This window comes from Notamacropus eugenii, chromosome 1 (assembly GCF_028372415.1).
Source record: "Notamacropus eugenii isolate mMacEug1 chromosome 1, mMacEug1.pri_v2, whole genome shotgun sequence".
Taxonomy (NCBI): Eukaryota; Metazoa; Chordata; class Mammalia; order Diprotodontia; family Macropodidae; genus Notamacropus; species Notamacropus eugenii.
Window position 1 is genome coordinate 8,409,000 of NC_092872.1, and position 20,692 is coordinate 8,429,691.

The window sequence follows — 20,692 nt, forward strand, 5'->3', positions numbered from 1 at the left end:
ATGCAGCAGTGGTAAGAACTTTGTATGACTGACTAGTTCTCTTTCCTGAAGTCAGTTCTTGGAAGCCAGTGTTTTTTAACACAATCGATATTCTCTCTCTGCCGTCTTGATCACATATAACACCAATATCTGGTAGACTCAAGATATAATCTTTGACTACAAAGAAGAATCCCTTCGAGATCCTTAGAGATATGCCAATACTTTCCTTCCTCCTGCTTCTCAAGAGAAAGGTCCTGTTTTTAATACATTTTAGGGTCCTCTTGAAGGAGAGTTCAGCCTTTTTGCCTCAAGGTTTAGCTTCATGTTTGGATATGATTACCTACAAGGAAGGCCACTGAGGTCTTCTTGAATTACTAAAGGAGAAGGTGAGGATGGAAAAATTAATTCCAATGGATGATCAACTGCTTGTTTGTCTCCTACACCTCAGCAGGCTGAGCCTCATCATTATGATGTGGTCCATTATCTTCATCTAAATTCCAACTGTCTTGTGGTTCTGGTACAGGTAGATCTTCACTGTGTAAATCAGGTCTTGAGAACCAACGGTAGATCTGGATACTACACAGTTTATGTTTAGATTTGGAAGCAATCCCTAATTTATTTGCTAAGCAAAAAACCAACAATCAGTTGAATTCTCTTCCAGTTCTCCCCAGATTATAGGAATTTCCAGTGACCCACGACAAGATCTATGTATCCAGCCACTTAGTGATCTAACACAATGACTGAGCACAGATACGGGGATCAAGTCTTGTTCTGATTACCAACCAGTAGAGTCCATCCATATGTTTTCCTGACAGGAGAAATAAAATCTTAACTCTAACACTGAAAAGCTAGTTCACCACACACTTAAAAAACATTCAGATGATTGGCACACTTATAAGGCACAATGGGAATTTTTAAAATGCAAAAAAAAAAAAATATAAATATCTGAGAAAACATGATCAGAAACAATGGTGATATTTCCCAAATGACAGTAAATACACAACTCACAGAACAGGCGGCTAAACTGCGTAACTAAACACAGACGAGAACACCTCAACTGCCCGACACATTTCTACTCAATCAAACCATATTTTGTTGCAGATTTCTATAAAAATTCATTTTACTTGATAATAGTGAGCATTCCATTGGTGTTTTTTACTTCAGCATCAAAAAATACATATAAAACACCACAAAATTTCCATGAGACAAAACATGTGTTGAACAGCGGAATAAGTATAAAATAGATACGTTATTAACCACCCACTAAACTAACTTTTGCAAAGACATATTTGTTGATGAGGCTAACAAGGGTCCCAAAACTATCTTGGAGAGATGCCCATCTGAAGGATAAATAAGATAAAATAAATTAGGACCTGGTGAAACTCATTGTAACATTCAGGACAAGGATGTCACAAGAGAAAGACAAGGCCTTCCTCTAGAAAAGAGGAAAACCAAAAAGTTCTCTCAGTTCTGATTCAGAACTCTCCAGGAGAGAAGGCATCCTAAACAACAAGCAAAAGCATCCAGTCTACAATGCAGTAGAACCCTGTAAAAAGAATGTTTCCAGCTATCAGAGTTGGAGGCCAACATACTTTAGCATTTTCTAAGGTCTAGTCAAGCCAAGTTCTATTTCTAACTTGCTTTTTGTAGTAGGCTTTCCACAAAGGAATAACAGATGCTGCTGACTAGCCATTTGGCTTCCTATGGCAAATTAATAAATGTGTATTCTGGTTTATAATTCAGCCATCTCCTGTGCGTTTGGTTAATAGAAGTTATTTCCTGCCCAAGCTGGATGGTGTGGGGAGGAAGGGGATGATGACACTGAGTTCCTGAGCGGACTGCGGAGCCAACGGCGTCCCTGTGAGGGCACTGCCCCACCTGCGCAACCAAACGGCTTCATTCCAGCCGCTTTTATTTGTTGTGACAGATGGATGTGAGATACACAGTTGTTACTAATTGTTCTGTATCTACCTGATTTTAATTCATCTCTCCTCATTTTTCTTTTCTATTGCATCTCTTCTCAATCAATATTCTACGATGCTCCTGAGTCAATGTAATTAGCTAATCCAGTTACTGGTCAACTAGTGATCATACCTAGCAAGCAATTCCTGAACTATCATACCCCAGTGCTTAGCACAGTGCCTGGCATGTTATTAAGTGGTTAACAAATGCTTTTCCAATCATTCAGATCTGTCCATCTAAACGTGCTTAACATGTAATATTAGCGAATTTTAAAAATGATTAGGTCACAGATTAGCCTTGTATGTAGTACAAATAGTTGAAAATAGATATTTACTTACTCACAACTTTTTAAACTAATTTTCTCACCATCATGGAAATCAAAATGTTTTTAAAAAAAATTAAAATCAGTAGCCCTACACATTAGGAAAGCTCCTATTTTTCCTCATGCTAGATGAGCATTAAAAGTGAATTCTGGCTATACCATACTAATCAGCACTGGGAACTTTACAGTTAGATTTCCAGAAAATCTAATTAGCTTGTGTTTTTAGACCACAATTAGAGCTCAATTCCATAATTTGTTCTGGTGATTGTTTTAAAGGAAATAGTTTTAAAAGTATCTACAGACCCTTTTAAAAATGTCTGCCTCATAGTTTGGCTAATTCAAGAGAATCAAGAAATTAATCCATATAAATAAGAAATAAGTAGTTCTGAGGCAAACACCTAATCTCCAAAAGTAGTATCTCTACCTCTACCAAATAATTGCCTCGCACAGCTGCAACAACAAAAAAACATTCTTTCAGTTCTTGATTCGATTATTCCAATCTAAAGTGATTCCATTTTGTTACTGGGTAATATTTTACAAACGTGTTCCTGCTTAAGAGGTCAGCTTGGAGCTGAAGACCTGGGCTCATACCCAGTTTCCAATACTTACAAGCTGTGTGACCCTGGGCAAATCACTTCACCTCTGTGCATTAGTTCCCTTATCCATAAAATGAAGGGGTTAGACATGATGGCACCAAATCTCAATCAATAATCCTATGATTTGTAAATCAGGATAACAATCCTTACACTACTCCCCTCACAGGGTTACTGGGAGGGAAGGGCCTTGTAAACTTGGAAGTGCTGCAGAAATGTAAGTCATTGTTACTATCCCAACTAAGATGATAAACTGAATGGGAGAGCCTTCCCTCTGCTCATGTGTGGGGTACCCAGAAGCTCTCTTCCTCCCATTACATCTGTTATGATGAAGTCCAGACCTTCAGTTCTCTGTCCATTTTAGTAGGCCACGTATCAACAAGACCCAAAACTGAAAGGGGAAAGGCCAAACCAGACAAGTGGCTTTAACCCTCTTTCCACAGGAAAAATTGTGCATTTAGCTGCCCTTCCCCCTCACTGAGGAAGGAAGGAGAGTGGCCAGTCCAAGCCTTAGTGCCCCCAGGTCTCAAACACCACCATCAAACACTTTGTCTTGAAGTTCTCTAGTCAGTATCTGATAGGAAGACAGGAAAGCCACTCCTATGTGGAAGAGTATTTGCCAGAGGTTCCTTAATCCATGCAGGTAAATATTGCACAGACAAATGAAGAACAGGATGACAGCCACCTTCAGAAGCCTTGTGGAACTGTAGAACAGGTACAGATAACACTGCAAGGACAGAAGGAAAGAAGTCCTATTAACAACAATGAAACGGTCCAATGAGGATGTAAAACTCAATACTCACAGATTCCCTTCTAACAGGCAAAAGCTTACATTAATATACTACAGAGCAGCTAGGTGGCATAATGTATAGAGGGCTGGCCCTGGAGTCAGGAGATCCTGAGTTTAAATGTGAACTCAGACACTTATAGCTGTCTGACCCTGGGCAAGTCACTTAACCCTGCTTGCCTCAGATTCCTCCTCTGGAAAATGGGATGGAGAAGGAAATGGCAAATCACTCCAGTATCTTTGCCAAGAAAACCCCAAATGGGGTCACAAAGAGTCAGGTACAACTGAAACAACTCACTAACAATAACAACATATGGCATTTTATGATTTACAAGATGTTCTCAAAAGCTAGGAAAATTACAAATGCACACACACACATGCATACAATATAGGACTCAAATGCTGAACATGATGGCTACAGATGAAACACCTGAGCCCCTTCTCCGGCTTCCCAGAGTGCTCCTGCCATTCTTTCTAGCCAAAAGAAATTGGTCCTAACTGTTAGCACACATGAACTGGTATGTCAAAAAGATTTAACCTTGCACCAGCCCTATTACTATGGACAGGACTATCAGTTCAACGAGAATGAAATCATCTCCTAGGTACCAAGTAGCCAGAGGGTCTGACTAGACTAGGCTGATGGACAGGGCACCAGGCATCACACCAAGTGACCTGAGTCAATTAGGAACTGTAATTGAAGCTAAATGTCCTTAATTATAGGGGACTGGATTAAATGGGTGCTCAGACCTTTGAGGTCTGAATCTTTTATTCTATAATCTAAATATCTAATAAACAACCTAAATCTATTATTCTATAATCCCAACATAATTATAGTCACGAGTCCTACATACATGGCTTTTCCGATCAGATCAGCCATTACTGAAAATCATAGTTGCCACCCTGTTATAAGACAAGAGCACTGCCTTCAATCATCATCACTGAAAGCAGAATCAGACTTGATCTGCTCAGACACAGAGGCCACAACTAGGATCAGGAAGAAGACATAGGATGGTAGATTTTAATTCAACATAAAAAGAACTTGAGGACAAGGCCTGCTTTGGGGTTTGTCTTTGTATAATACATATATGTAATATAGCCCCAGCACGATGCATTGATCATCAAAGAGACACTTACTAGCTTTCTGAATTGCACTGACAATGGGCTGCTGGGTGAAGTACTGACCCTGGAAGTCTGTCACTGAGTGTCCAGCAGAGATGCCCATCACTTCTCAGGGGGTGAAGACCACAGAGGGGAAGGATTCAGGTCTACTTCTGTAGTACTTTAAGATTTACAAAGTGCCTTCTCATCTAGGGTGGGAGGACTTAAAAATCCTTTCCAACCCTGCGATTCCAGAAATCTGAAATGTTCACCACCACATCACAGATTTTCATGATCCACTTTTCTAAATAATAGAAGCTTCTAATTTCTTGAAAGTTGTGTCCTGATTTTATGTTTCCTGTAACTGTGGTATCCTTGAGCCAGATCCTTTTTTAAAAAATTTCCAAAAAGAGAGCACATTGCTGGGTCTCCCATTTACAAAGATAAGAAGTCACCTTGTCTGGTCTCAGGTGACATTACCTAAGAGTTGATAAGATGGTCTCAAAAGGGAATAGATCAGCACTTCTTTCTCTCAAAAGATAGTACATACCAAAAGCAAGGAAAACTTTAGACTAATTTCCTTCCATACTGAGGACTTAGCTTGGCATCAGCAGAAGTGGCTATAGACACCTCTATTTTTTAACATTATTTACACCATTCTTACAATTCAAGAGGTAATAAAGCAATCCAAAGGAGATTTAGATTGTCAGTTTTATGGAGCCTCAAAGATCATGCAAACAAAAATTCTTCAGATTACAACAGGAGAAAACTCATACTCAGAAAGAAAAGAAATCTCCCTACAATTACACACAGTTAGCTAGTGGTAGAGCTGAGACACAAACCCAGGTTTCCCGGGTTTTCCAGTTGAGTATTCTTTACTCTCCATCTGCACTCCCACCAACACACACACACACACACACACACACACACACACACACACACACACACACACACACACACACACACACACACACACACTTTTTATTTGGATGATTATTTAAATAGGGATTTTTTTTAATGGAGAAGGAATTTCGATAACACACCAATATAAATAGTGGAATAAACAGATGTCCCATTTCTATATGCTTTAGCACTGAAATTCTAAACACTACCTATAAAATTCAAGGTCAGCTGTAATCTATCGAATTTCCTTAAGAAATAAGCCACAGGTAACTAACTTCCTTTACAGCCGGTTTGCCTCAATGTGTGGTGAGATTTCTTCAAAAGTAGAAGAGTATCCAGCATTTCATTATGTAAACAAATTCTGAAGGGGAAACAGCGTTGCAAATACAGGATGTTCAATCAGGAAGCTTACTGCAAACATCTGTATAGCTAAAGTAATGAGCTGATTTTAATTAATTACATAAGAAAATCAGTCTTATTACCTTACTGGCCCAAAATAGGCCACCCAGAAAGCCAGTTACCACTCCCCTCAAATTAACTTTAAAACTATACAAACATATATATGTCTACCCTGAAAAATAATTACATAGTTACCATGTATATATATATATATATATATATATATATATACACACACACACACACACACACACACACACACATAATAAAACTTTATTGTAAAAGATTTTTGATGCCAGTGTTATATTAGTTTTTATCATTATATCATTTTTATCATTATTATATATATTAGTAATCTGTTTTCATCTTCGTGGTCACTTATTGTCTCATTCTTACTATGACAAGACAATAAGAAAAAATATGTTCCAAAGGAAAGAGAATATTAATCATATCATATATAATTTCTACTATCCGGCTGACTTTATAATATCCTTAAAAATTGTATCTCTAGCCCACATAGTCTAAAGTAAAACGGCTATCTTATTTACATTCAGCACGCCAAATTTCTAATTAAGAAATTGGGCACATACGTCTTGGTAAAAATATTAAACTAAGCCATACTGGCTCTCTGGTCCCAAGAAGCTAATTAAACACTTGACGAGGGCTGGAATTTGCATCATCCACACACAGTTTCCCTTTGTACTATAATATGAAAGCAGTAATATAATCCATCCGTGAAATAAACTCACAGGACTCAGAGAACTTCGTTTGCTTACTTATAGAATTTGCAGGAGCAAAATGAGAGGATCTCTAAGGTCTCTTGCGACTCTAAATAGTATGGTCCGCTGCCCCCATGGCTCTCACAGACTCCTGGAGGTGAATGGGAACTCAAAGGTCATCTAGCTCATTCCATCAATGTGCTGATGAAGAAACAGTGGCTCAGAGAAGAAATAGGATTCGCCCCAAATCACTGAAGTAGCAAAGCTGGAATCTGAAAGCTGGTCCTCCGGTGGGAAACCCAACACTCACTGTCAGAGCAAGGACTCGAGATCATCTGAGAAAGCCTCTCAGACCCTCAGCAGTGAAGTGGTTTGCTTAAAGTCACCCACCGAGTAAGTGACAGAATCACTGTAAATGATCCATATCTATTTACACGTGCAGAGAATGGTCACCAGGTGTCAGAGGCACCTTAAAGACATAAAATGCTATTAGGTGTAAAGTGTTCTGTAACAGACAGACCTTCACCATTGAGAAGAAAGGATTAGCAGAAATTTTATTGTAATTTGGTTCATTCTGTAGGGACCTAAGAGCCCTACTGGCTTTAAGGAGATGGCAATTTGAAAAATGATTTAAAACAATCCCAAGTTCCTGCTCTATTTCTTTATGTCTGTTGCATTATCTAAGCAGAGTCAAAATAATTTCCTAGAATTAAAACAGCCAATTTTATGGTTAATTTTCCTACCAGACTACCTAATTCAGTATTATGGTTTCTAAACTGTGTGACAACGATTTTATTTTCTGAGACTCAAGTTATGCATATCTAACCAATGAGTAAATCAAAATTTCAAGCAGGATAGGATGGTAAAATTGTTTCCTCAACTCTAAGCTTCCTTTGTCCCACTTGATGAATAATTAAATAGTTTTGGCTGTGCTAATATCTGACTTAGGGCAAATTGCAGCCTCTCTGGGATGGGCCTATCTCCTCATCTGTAAAATGAAGGGACCAGGCTAGACGATGTTTAAGATCCCTTCTGGCTCTGATATTCTACGGTTTAAAATTCCAATGAAAATATCAAACATAAAATGAGTGCCTAATAGTTCACTGACCCTTCAAACAAAAACACCAAAATATACAAGTTTAACCAAGAACTCACCTGGAAAATGCAGGCCGCAAAAGGGATGAGAAATGCCATCATGTTCCCAAGTGTCTCAGGATCATCCTGAATCAGATGTAAGAGAAAGTAAAAAATGAGACACAAAGAAAAGGAGAACCCAAGAATCCAGGACACACAATACTGGCCTCCTAATTAGGCCTGATATGGTTCAAAGATACGGGCTGGCTACCACCACCAAACTTCCATTCCCTTCCCAGCAAGCTCCCTTGGCCACTGTCAGTAGCATGTGCCTACTCAAATCCCCACGTAGGCTCTCCTGTCCTGGCATTGGAAGCAAGTGTCTTACACTCTACAGTGGAACAGGATTGATTACCAGAGGAGTATAAATTAAACTCAGTACCTGAGAGGCGCCTACACACATATAACTCTATTTTAGGGTACAAGTTAGAACATAATCACAGACTATATTGTATCTAATCTAAATATATCACTCTGCTGCTTCTGACTATGGATGATATTTGCCTCTAGTTGTTTTTTTAAGTAAGTTTTTATTGATATTTCTGTTTCTTTCATTGTCATTTCTCACGTATCCCTCCTGCTCCACTTCTCAGAGAGCTACCCCACATAACAAACAGTATTTTTAGAAAAAAAAATCAGCATAACTGAGCAGTATTTTGAAAAAGTCAAAAAATATATGTGTAATATATTTTATTTATATTAATTTATATATGTATATATATATACACGTATATATGCATAATGCCTGTGGACCTCCCACCCCACGAAGGAGTAGGTTGGGGGTATCTTCTCATCTCTCTCCATGAGTTTCATTGGATCTTTACGATCTTTTTACTTTTATTTTGATTTTTTTAGTCCGTAGGTGCTATTTCCTTTTATGTAGTTGCGGTTACTGTGTGGAGGCAGCCAGGTGGCTCAGTGGATAGAGTGCTGGGCCTGGAATCAGGAAGACCTGAGTTTAAATCTGGCCTCAGACACTTACTAGCTGTGTGACCCTAGGCAAGTCACTTAACCTGTTTGCCTTAATCCACTGTAGAAGGAAATGACAAATCATTCCAGTGTCTTTGCCAAGAAAATCCCATGGACAATATGGTCCATAGAGTCACAAAGAGTAAGACACAAATGAGCAACGAATTACTGTGTATATTGTTTTCTTGGCTCTGCTTACTTCACTCTGCACAGGTTCACACTCTTTCCATGCTTCTTTGTATTTGTCACACATACCATTTCTTACAACACAATAATATTCCACCTATTTACCACAGTTTGTTCAGCCATTCCCCAACTGATGGATATACACTTTGTTTCCAATTCTCTGCTATCACAAAAAGAGCTATTATAAATATTTTGGACTATTTAGGGACTTTCTTCTTATAGATGGCTTCTTTGGGGTACATGCCCAATAATGAAGTCTCTGGTCCAAAAGATATGGACAATTTAGTCACTTTATTTGTATAATTCCGAATTACTTTCCAAAATGGTTATTTCATAGCTCCACCAACATATTAGTGTGTCTATTATTAAATACAACCCCTCCAACACTATCAGCATTTTTGCCATCTTTGCCAGTTTGCAGGATGTGAAGTAAAGCTTCCAAGTTGTTTTTCAATTTCTTTGGATCTTACTATTAGAGTTTCAGAACATCTTTCATGTGGTTGTGAATACTTCATGACTTGAGAATGGTTTGTTCATATCCTTTAAGCACTGGGGAATGGCTGTATAAAAACTGTTTACATATCTTAGAAACCAAACCCTTATCAGAGAGATTTCATACAGAGTTTTTTTCCCCATGGAACCATTTCCCTTCTTATCTTTAGGTGCCTCTACTTTGTGTGGGCAGAAGCTTTTCAGTTTTAAATAGTCAAAGTTATCTATTCTATCTTTTGTAATTGCCTCCACCTCTTATTTGGTTAAGAACACTTCTACCCACAGCTGTGAGAGCAATACAGGGATACAATTTGTTTCTCTTATAATTTCTTTATAGTGATTTTTAGAATGAAGGTCACATATCCATTTAGAATGCATTATGGAACATGGTGTAAGGTGGTGGTCTAAACCTAATTTCTACCAAACTGCTTTCTAGTTTTCCCCAGTTGTTGTTTTTTTTAAATTATCACATAAGGACGGGTTTTTTTTCCTAAGTAATTTGTGTTTTCCACTTTCTCAAACACTGGGTTATTGAGTTCTTTTGTTTCTGATTCTCCTTTGTCTAGTCTGTTTCGTTGACTTACCTACTAGATGGTTTTAATGACTGCTGTATATAATACAGTCAGAGGTCCAGAAGTGCTATTACACCTTTATCCTTATTTTTTTATTATTATTTTCCTTGACATTCTAGATCTTTTGTTTTTCTAAATGAACTCTACAATTATATTACCAAGCATCCCTTTGGTAACTAGATTGGCATAGTACCAAAAAAAGTATGAATTAATTTTGGTAGTATTATCATATTTTATCATATATGATACGGCCTAGCCATGAGCACTGAATATTCCTCCAGCTATTTAAGTTCTTTATTTCTTTTTAAAAATTTATTTGTTTTTATTATTAATTTGTTTTTGGTTTTCTACAAACACTTCTATAAGTCTTAGATTTTCTCCCTCTCCCTCCACCTCTTCCTCCCCAAAACAGCATGCAATCTTATATGGGTTCTACACATCCATTCTTATTAAACACATTTTCACGATGGTCATGTTGCATAGAAGCATTAAAATGAGTGGGAAAAACAATGAGAAAAACCAAAACAAAACATAACACAAGGGAAAATACTCTGCTGCACTCTGTGATCCACCTCATAGTTCTTTCTCTGCATGTGAAAGGCATTTTGCCTCCAGACTCCACTGGGAATGTTTCAGATCCTTGCATTGCTGTGAAGGACTAAATCTACCAAAAAAATTCCTCCCACACTGTGGTTGTTGCTGTGTACAACGTTCTGGTTCTGCTCCTTTCACTCAGCATCAGTTCATGTAAGTCTTTCCAGGCCTCTCTGAAGTCTTCCTGCTCATTATTTTTTATAGCACAAGAGTATTCCATGACATTCATATATCACAGCTTGTTCAGCCATTCCCTGTTCTTTATTTCTGTAAGTAGCACTTTGTAATTCAATCTATATAATCTCTTGTGTGTTTTGGCAGGTCAATCTCCAGATATTTTATGCATGTTTGTAGTTACTTGGAATGGGATTTCCCTTTCTAGTACTGCTTCCTGCAGCATTATGCAGAAAATGCTATTGATTTTTCAGGATTTTTTGTAGCCCAAACTTTACTGGAGGTATTATCCCAATCGGTATCTTTGTTGATGCTCGGGAATTTCCAATAAGCCATCATATCAACAAATGGGTACAGTCTTATTTCCTCTTTACCTATCTGTACGTCTTTAATTTCCTTCTCTCATTTCAGTGCTGTTGTCAGCATCTCCAGAACTATACCAATAACAGGGATGAGAGCAGGCCTCCTTGTTTCCCTCCTGTATCTCCAATGCATATGATGCCTGCTTTGGATTTTAAATGGATGATATTTTTTAAAGCCTCCCTATGCCTATTCTTCGTAGGATTTTTAACATGAGTATTGCATTTTGTCAAAGGATTTTTCTGCATTTATTGAGATGCTCATGTGGCTTTGGATCCTTTGGTTTTTATTATGATTATCTCAATTACTTTCCTAATATTGAACCACCTTTGCACCCCTAGTATAAATCCCACTTGTTCATAATGAATGATTCTTTAGATAAATCATAGTCTGTTTGAGAGATTCTGTTTAAAATATTTTTATTCAAAATTTTTGAGTAAATGTTCATTAATGATATTGGTGTACAATTTTCTTTCTGTGATTTATCTTTCCCTGATTTGGGTACTAGGGCTATGGGCAGCTGGGTGGTGCAGTGGACAGAGCATCAGTTCAGGAGTCAGGAGCACCTGAGTTCAAATCTCACCTCAGACACGACACTCACTAGCTGTGTGGCCTTGGGCAAGTCACTTAACCCCAACTGCCTCATCCTGGGTCATCTCTAGTCATCCTGATGAGTATCTGGTCACTGGATTCATATGGCTCTGGAGGAGAAGTGAGGCTGGTGACCTGCACAGCCCTCCCTCACTCAAAACAAAGTCAAGTGCAAGCCATGTCATTGTTTCTCTGATGGCATGGTCTTCTTTGGCAACGAAGGATGAACACACACTAGGGCTATATTTATCTCATAAAAGGATTCTGGCAAGGTGCTTTCTTAGTTTTTGAGAATAATTTGTCAAGTATGGGTACTAACTTCGTCAAAATTCTAAAAATTTGACAAAATTCTCCATCAGGATGAGAAGGTGCTTTTTCTTTGACAGTTCCTTTATAGTTAGACATATTTCCTTTTCCAAGACTGGATTATTCCAGATCTATCTGGTCTTCTGATAGCTTGGGTATTTTATAATTTTGAAGGTATTCTATTTCTTTTATGTTCTCTGCCACCCTGTGGGTTCCCCTTTTCAAGTGTGTGTCACTCCTAGAACAATGCCAAGCATTACAGGTATCAGAAGAGACACTGTCCCAGGGTAGGGCCTCTTCCCCACTACGTCCCTGATTACCTGGCCATCACTGATCTATACCTTCCCCTAGTTACCTTTATTTTCTCTATTTGTCACAAAATCTCCATGCTCTCCCACATTTCCCAGGTACCAATTGTCCCTAGGAGTTTGAACTCCCTCCCCCTTCCCAAAGTGGGCTACGTAGACTTTTCAAGCATCACATGATCCCCATCTCCCTTCACAGACCATATCTCTTCACTCATAGGAACACTGATCAACAGAAACCCTTTCCACCACCAAAGCAAGGCCTTCTTCCTTCTCCTCCCCCATTTCAAAACTTCTCCTCACCCACTTCAATGTCTTCCTCACCCACTCCCCTATAAGCTCTTCTATGAGACTGGAGGGGTCACCTTCCCCTCACTGCTAGTCCTTGACTTTCCTCTCTAACCTTCTGCTTCTCTCTACCCCTTTCATGTGCCCTCCTATGTTTTAATGGAGTCCCACAAAAGAACACTGATTCACCTCCAGGCAAGGTATTGTCAGGTTCCGTCCATAACACCCCATACTTGCCCTTCACTGTTCCTCCACCAGTCTCACTTTCACCCTTGTCTCCTTGTGTGTATTTAGAAAGAGGTTTCTTACAGGTCTTTCAGCAGAGACACTCTGTTCCTATTATTGTCCTTGGAGGATGCATTCATTCACTCCTTCTGCATTTCTGTTGTTTGGGGGTGTTCAAAAAGCAAATATTTTTTTCAGCTGCTTTTAAAAAAAATATATTTTAGTTGCCACCTCTTTTTTCCACGTATGGGTAAGCTAATTTGCAGGGTATGTCACCCTAAGCTGCATCATGAGTTCCACTGCTCTTCAAAACACATTCTATTCTCTCCCACACTTTCTGTTGGTTATAATACAGTCCTGCGTTATTGGAATTTCCTTTCCTTTGTATCTGCAGGTCTTTCTACTGATCAACTGCAGAACTTGTTCTGAAATGAATTATCAAATTCAACTATGTGTCTTGGAGATTACAGCCTTGGATTTTTTTTTTCCTGGGAGTGATCTGTGAATTTTTTCTCTATGTTCAGAAGTTCTGGGCATTTCTCTTTTTCTGTTTCCTGCACTGCAGTATTAAGAGTTTTTGCTCTCTCATGTTCTTTTCGGAGGCCTAGGTTACTTAAGTTTGTCTCTACACATCTTATCTTCAAGATCAGTTTGTTTTGCTTGGTTAGTGAGGACATCTTTTTTTAATGTTACTGTTTTGCTTCTCTTCTAGATTATCTTTCATTTCTGTATATGTGCATTCCCAATCTATTGCAGAGGCCAGTTTTTCTATTCTGTCCATTATTTTTGCTAAGCAGGACATAAATTCTGGTCTCATAATTCTCATTTCTCTTTTAAACCCTTAAGTAACAGTATGTTGTGGTTCTATGTTCTCACATTGCACAGAATCCTCAGTCTCATTAAGTGTTGGACCATTTTCCTTTATTTTGCAATATTTATTCACAGATGCCTGAGTGTGTTTACTGAATCTGGAGGCCATGTTTCCTTCTGTTGATACTTCCCCTATTAATTTATCTGCTTACGTTCAAAGTCTTTGAGTTTTCTTCTTCCTAAAATTCTTGGTACTTTCAGTCTTTTTTCCCTCATCACTCCTTTGTGGTTTCATTCAGGGCTGGATCTTAAAGCATTTTAGCCTCCTCCCATGATAGACAATTCACAGTTCACCTGCCTCAGTTTTTGACCCAAGTCACTTTTAGGTGGTCAGAACTGGCCCCATTTGGATGCTCTACACACTCCCTCAAGCTTAACAGAGTGCTACATGCCCATCCCTCCTTGCCTCCCACCCCAACACACACACACACACACACACACACACACACACACACACACACACACACACACACACACACACACACACACACACACACACACACACACACACACACACACACACACACACACCCCGACATCCTGTCCTACTCCCTCTGTTCCTTAGTTCTCTGGCCCAGCTCTGGAAGGTCTACTCTATGGTGACTGGTGCTATGGGAGCTGAAAAAACTTTTGTTCCCGAAGGAATACGGTCCAGGAAAACTTCTGCAAACTGGAGCCAGGGTCTCCATGGTACTGAAAAGTAGGAGGACTAAATTGTGTCAGGGTGGGAGAGGGGGCAGAATTGTTATCAACCTTTGACAGGTCAATGGCATGGAAGTTTGAGAAGGGTACTGAGTGAGCTCAGGGTCAGTGCGCATCAGTTTATGGGTCTTTGTTTTTTTTTAAATCTTTTTTAGATTCGGTGTGTCCTGTACCATGGAGAGAACTGAAGTTGGTTTATCTTTGGTGCATAATTTCTGTTTCAGTGAGATATGATCAGAAAACATGTCTAGTCTACCACCTTGTTGCTTACATGATTCAGAAGTCATTAGCTGTGTTTTCAAACATAGTAACACTTTATTAACCTGGCCTCATCAGGGGAGTTTTGTGGGGAGTTTTTTAAACCCATATGATAGAAATCTATAATATATCAAGGAAACTATTTTAAAACAGAGCATATGAAACAACGTAATTTGGTACGGTAAAAGAAAAAAAAAAAGGTCTTTCACAGGAGACCTTAATTTAGGGTCCAAAAATTTGTTTTTAAAATATTTTGTTAACTTTATTTCAGTATAATTATTATTCTTTGTAATACTATGTATTTTACTTTATGCATTTAATAACATTATTGAGAAAGGGTCCATAGGCTTCACTACACTGCCACAGGGATCTATGAAACAAAAATAGATAAAAACTCTGGCTCTAGAATCAAAGGGCCTGGGTTTTGAACCCAGGTCTTTTCACTAACTATTTCTTGCTGCTCTCAGGAAATATGTCCTTAAATTGATTTAAGAAGCAACTTTTAATCTACTATGGGCTGGGAACACCAATCACTAAGTTTGTCAGTTGTTCAGTTATTTCAATTGTGTCTGACTCTCTGTGAGTCGATTTGGGGTTTTCTTAGCAAAAATATTGGAGTGCTTTGTCGCTTCCTTCTCCAGTTCATTTTATAGATGAGAAAACCAAGGCAAATAGGGTAAAGTGACTTGTCCTGAGTCACAGAGCTAGAAAGTGTGGCCAAATTTCAGCTCGGGTCTTCCTGATTCCAGGACCCATTTTCTAGCCACTGAGCAACCTATCTGCCCCAGTGTTTGCCAGATCAGTGCATACAAAAGAGCTGTCTTGAGAGCCTGGTAATTCTATAATGAATGTGCTTTAGTAGGATAATCTTTGTCCAAAAATCTGACTCTGGTTATTCAGACAGACATTCTTTCGGCCTTCATCTTAATTTTTAGTTGCCTTCTGGATGGCTGAGGTAGCCATATAAATGATCTCTGTGAGCTGGTGTACTTCACTGGGTCTGTGATCCCATTCATGTGGACATTCCCTCTAACAGTGCAGAGCACAACTCCTCCACTTCTCCTCATCCTATATGAGCCTTATTCATGATTTCCCAAAACTCTTCCATAAGAGGCCCACAAAACACATGGAAGGGTCTTCTTCAAGGTCTCTTAACATTATACTGCACCAGTGCAATGTACAGCATTATCCTCTGCTACATGACCAGCCAACCTCATTTTCCAGTTACACTCAAAAATTGGCAAAGTTACTCAGATACTTCTGAAGACATCTTCTAGGCTGCTTCTTGCACAGCGGTTCTCTCTAATAATATGCTGCAGCTAACTCATGCATCCCACATTTCTCTATTGTCCTCTGGATAACAAACAATTTTGATTCTTTGGAGTTATGATATGTGATTATTTATATGAATAGATAATTGTCACTAGAAAAATGTCAGTGTTAAAAAGATAAGCCTTCTAATACAATAAAAATGACAATTCTACCTAAATTAATTTGCTTATTCAGTGCCATACCAAACTACCAAAAAATTATTTTAAGGAGCTAGAAAAAATGACAAAATTCATCTGGAAGAACAAAAGGTCAAGGACAGCAAAGGAATTAAGGAAAAAAATTGCAAAGGAAGGTGGCTTAGCAGTACCAGACCTAAAACTACATTATAAAGTGGCAATCACCAAAACTGTTTTGTTTTGGCTAAGAAATAATAGAATAGATTAGGTACATAGGACATGGTAGAAAATGACTGTAGTAATCTACTGTTTGATAACCCTAAAGAATCCAACTTCTGAGATAATAACTTACTATTTGACAAAAACTCCTGGGAAAACTGGAAAATAGCATGGCAGAAACTAGGTATAGACCAACATATCTAATACCACATACCAAGATAAGGTCAAAATGGATATACAATTTAAACATAAAGGGTGATACCATAAGCAAATTAGAAGAGCAAGGAATAGTTTACCTTTCAGATCGCTGGAGAAGGGAAGAATTTATGACCAAATAAGAGATAAAGAACATTATGAAATGTAAAATGGATAATTTTGATTACATTAAATTAAATAGTTTTTGCACAAGCAAAGACAATGCATCAAGATTAGAAGGAAGGTAGAAAGATGAGAAACAATTTTTACTGCCAGCGTTTCTTATAAAGGCTTCATTTTCAAAATAGAAAGAGAACTGAGTCAAATTTAAAAGAATACAAGTTATTCCCCAATTGATAAATGGTCAAAAGATGAAAACTAGTAGTTTTCAGAAGAAGTTAAAGCTATTTATAGTTATATAAAAAAATGCTCTAAATCACTATTGATTAGAGAAATTAAAATAAAAACAACTCTGAAGCACCATATCACATTTATCAGATTGGCTAATATGACAAAAAAAGAAAAACTATAAATGTTGGAGATGTGGGAAAATTGGAATACTAATGCATCGCTGCTGGAGTTGTGAACCAATCCAACCATTCTGAAGAGCAATTTGGCACTATACCCAAAGGGCTATAAAACCATGTATACCCTTTGATCCAGCAATACCATTGCTATGTCTGTACCTCAAAGAGATCATAAAAAAGGGAAAAAGAAATGTACAAAAATATTTATAGCAGCCCTTTTTGTGGTGCTAAGAACTGGAATTTGAGGGGATGCCCATCAAGCAGGGAATGGCTGAACAAGTTATGGTATATGAAAAATGATGAGCAGGCAGATTTCAGAAAAACCTGGAAAGAATGATGGTGAGTGAAGGGAGCAGATTCAGGAGAACACTGTACACAGTAAGAACACTGTACTATGACAGACTTAGCTCTTCTCAGCAATACATTGATCCAAGACAAGTCCAAAAGTTTCATGATGGACAATGCTATCCATATCCAGAGAAATAACTATGGAGTCTGAATACAGATTGAAACACACTATTTTATCTTTTATTCTTTCTCGTGGTCCTCTCCTTCTGTTCTGATTCTTCTTTTACAACACGATTAATGTGGAAATATGTTGAACAGGATTGTACATGTATAGCCTTTATTAAATTGCTTGCTGTCTTGAGGAGGGAGAAAGAAAAAAATTTGAACCTCAAAATCTTATAAAAGCTAATGTTGAAAACTATCTTAATATGTAATTGGAAAAAATAAAATACTACTAAGTAAGGGAAAAAATTCAATGATCCAAGAAAATCCACATCCAGAGAAAGAATTGATAAGAGTCTGAATGCTGATTGAAGAATACTATTTTTTGGGGGTGGAGCCAAGATAATGGAGTAGAAGGATGGATCTGTAGAAGCTTTTTCCCCACAGCCCATAAAATACCTGTAAAAAATGACTCTAAACAAATTCTAGAGCAGCAGAAGCCACAAAATGACAGAGCAAAAGAGATTTCCAGCCCAAGGCAGCCTGGAAGGCCAATAAGAAAGGTCTATCGCACTGGGTTCAGAGTGGAGTGCAGCACAGTCTTAGACGAGCAACGCAGACCAGACAGGACCAGAGCAGGCTTCAGGGCACAGAACCCCATGTAGCAGCTGTAGTTCCCACTGTTCTCAATCCACAAATGCCAAAGACAGCTACAAAGGTCAGTGAGAAAGCTCTTACACTTGGATGAGAAGGGAACAGGGTCCTGCCGTAGCCCCAGCCCTAGGCAGCCCCAGGCAGCAGCATCGTCCATTTTTGGAGCCCTCAGCCTGAAGACCCTGAGGGAATCGAGCCGCTGATCTGGATCTCAACCCTGAGTGGAGGCCCTGGAGTGAGGAAAAGCACTGATATGGTGGAGCTGGTGGAGGCTTTGGAGAGAGAATCCTACTAGCAGATCCTGGGCAGAAAAGCTTGTGGTTGCTCCCAGACCACAGCACAGGCCAGGGAATGAGCAAACTCCTCTCCCTTGATTGTGCCACCTTGGGGGAACTGACAACTTATAAGTCCCTACAGTATACTTTCCTCTTGACAAAGGACTCAAAAGTCAAGAACTGGCTGGAAAAATGCCCAAAAAAGGGGAAAAAAATAAGACTATAGGAGGATACTTTCTTGGTGAACAGGTATTTTCTTCCATCCTTTTAGATGAGGAAAAACAATGCATACCATCAGAGGAAGACATAAAAGTCAAGGCTTCTGCATCCAAAACCTCCAAAATAAATATGCAAAGGTCTCAGGCCATGGAAGAGCTCAAAACGGATTTTGAAAATCAAGTAAGAGGTGGAGGAAAAACTAGGAAGAGAAATGAGAGCAATGCAAGAAAATCATGAAAAGCAACTCAACAGCTTGCTAAAGAAGACCCAAAAAATGCTGAAGAAAATAACACCTTTAAAAATAGACTAACTCAAATGGCAAAAGAGGTCCAAAAAACTAATGAGGATAGGAATGCTTTAAAAAGCAGAATTAGCCAAATGGAAAAGGAGGTTTAAAAGCTCACTGAGGAAAACGGTTCTTTAAAAATTAGAATGGAACAGATGGAGGCTAATGATTTTATGAGAAACCAAAAAATTACAAAACAGAAACAAAAGAATGAAAAAATAAAAGATAATGTGAAATATCTCATTGGAAAAACAACTGACCTGGAAAACAGATCCAGGAAAGACAATTTAAAAATTATGGCACTATCTCAATGCCATGATAAAAAAAAAGAGCCTATACATCATCTTTCATGAAATTATCAAGGAAAAGTACCCTCATTATTCTAGAACCAGAAGGTAAAATAAATGTTGAAAGCATTAACCAATCACCTCCTGAAAGAGAATATTGTGGCCAAATTCCAGAGTTCCCAGGTCAAGGAGAAAATACTGTAAGCAGCCAGAAAGAAATAATTTGAGTATTGTGGAAATACAATCAGGATAATACAAGATCTAGCAGGTTCTGCATTAAGCAATCAAAGGCTTGAAATATGATATTCCAGAAGTCAAAGGAACTAGGATTAAAACCAAGAATCACCTATTCAGCAAAACTGAGTATAATACTTCAGGGGAAAAAACGGTCATTCAATGAAATTGGGGACTTTCAAGCATTCTTGATGAAAAGACCAGAGCTGAATAGAAAATCTGACTTTCAAACACAAGAATGAAGAGAAGCATGAAAAGGTAAACAGGAAAGAGAAATCATAAGGGACTTACTAAAGCTGAATTGTTTACATTCCTACATGGAAAGACAATATTTGTAACTCTTGAAACTTTTCTCAGTATTTGGGTAGTTGGAGAGATTATACACATTATACAGAGAGAGGGCACAGGGTGAGTTGAATAGGAAGGGATGATATCTAAAAAATAAAATTAAGGAGAGAAGAATATACTGGAAGGAGAAAGGAACAAATGGAATGGGGCAAATTATCTCTCATAAATGGAATGGGGCAAATTATCTCTCATAAAAGGGGCAAGAAAAAGCTTTTTCAATGGAGGGGAAAAGGGGGGAGGTAAGAGGGAAAAAGTGAAGCTTACTCTCATCACATTTGGCCTAAGGAGGGAATAACATGCTCACTTAATTTGGTATGAAAATCTATCTTACACTACAGGAAAGCAGGGGAGAAGGGGAGAAGTGGGGTGATAGAAGGGAGGGCAAATGGGAGGAGGGAGTAATTAGAAGTAAACACTTTAGGGGAGGAACAAGGTCAAAAGAGAGAATAGAATAAATGGGGGACAGGATAGGATGGAAGGAAATACAGTTAGTCTTTCACAATATGACTATTATGGAAGTTTTTTGCAAAATTACACATATATAGCCTATACTGAATTGCTTGCCTTCTCAGGGGGGATGGGTGGGGAGGGAGGAACAGAAAGAAATTGGAACTCAAAGTTTTAGGAACAAATGTTGAGAACTGTTTTTGTATGGAACTGGGAAATAAGAAAGAGATAATGGGATACAGAAATCTATCTTGCCCTACAAGAAAAGAGAGAAGGTGGGGATAAGGGAAGGGAGGAGTGTGACAGAAGGGAGGG

At 38.4% G+C, this 20,692-nt stretch overlaps 1 protein-coding gene across 2 annotated transcripts in view; it reads right to left on the reverse strand.

The window, feature by feature from the left end:
- Positions 1 to 1,081: 1,081 nt before the first annotated feature.
- SEC22C (SEC22 homolog C, vesicle trafficking protein) overlaps positions 1,082 to 20,692 on the reverse strand; it is a 40,212-nt gene continuing 20,601 nt past the window's right edge. For both annotated transcript variants that reach the window (XM_072652052.1, XM_072652064.1), the window contains exons 6-7: positions 7,918 to 7,983; positions 1,082 to 3,583 (exon numbers count right to left, since the gene is read on the reverse strand). In XM_072652052.1, the coding sequence (XP_072508153.1) occupies positions 3,383 to 3,583; positions 7,918 to 7,983 (267 nt within the window). In that variant the 3' untranslated portion in view covers positions 1,082 to 3,382. The remainder of the gene's footprint in view (positions 3,584 to 7,917; positions 7,984 to 20,692) is intronic.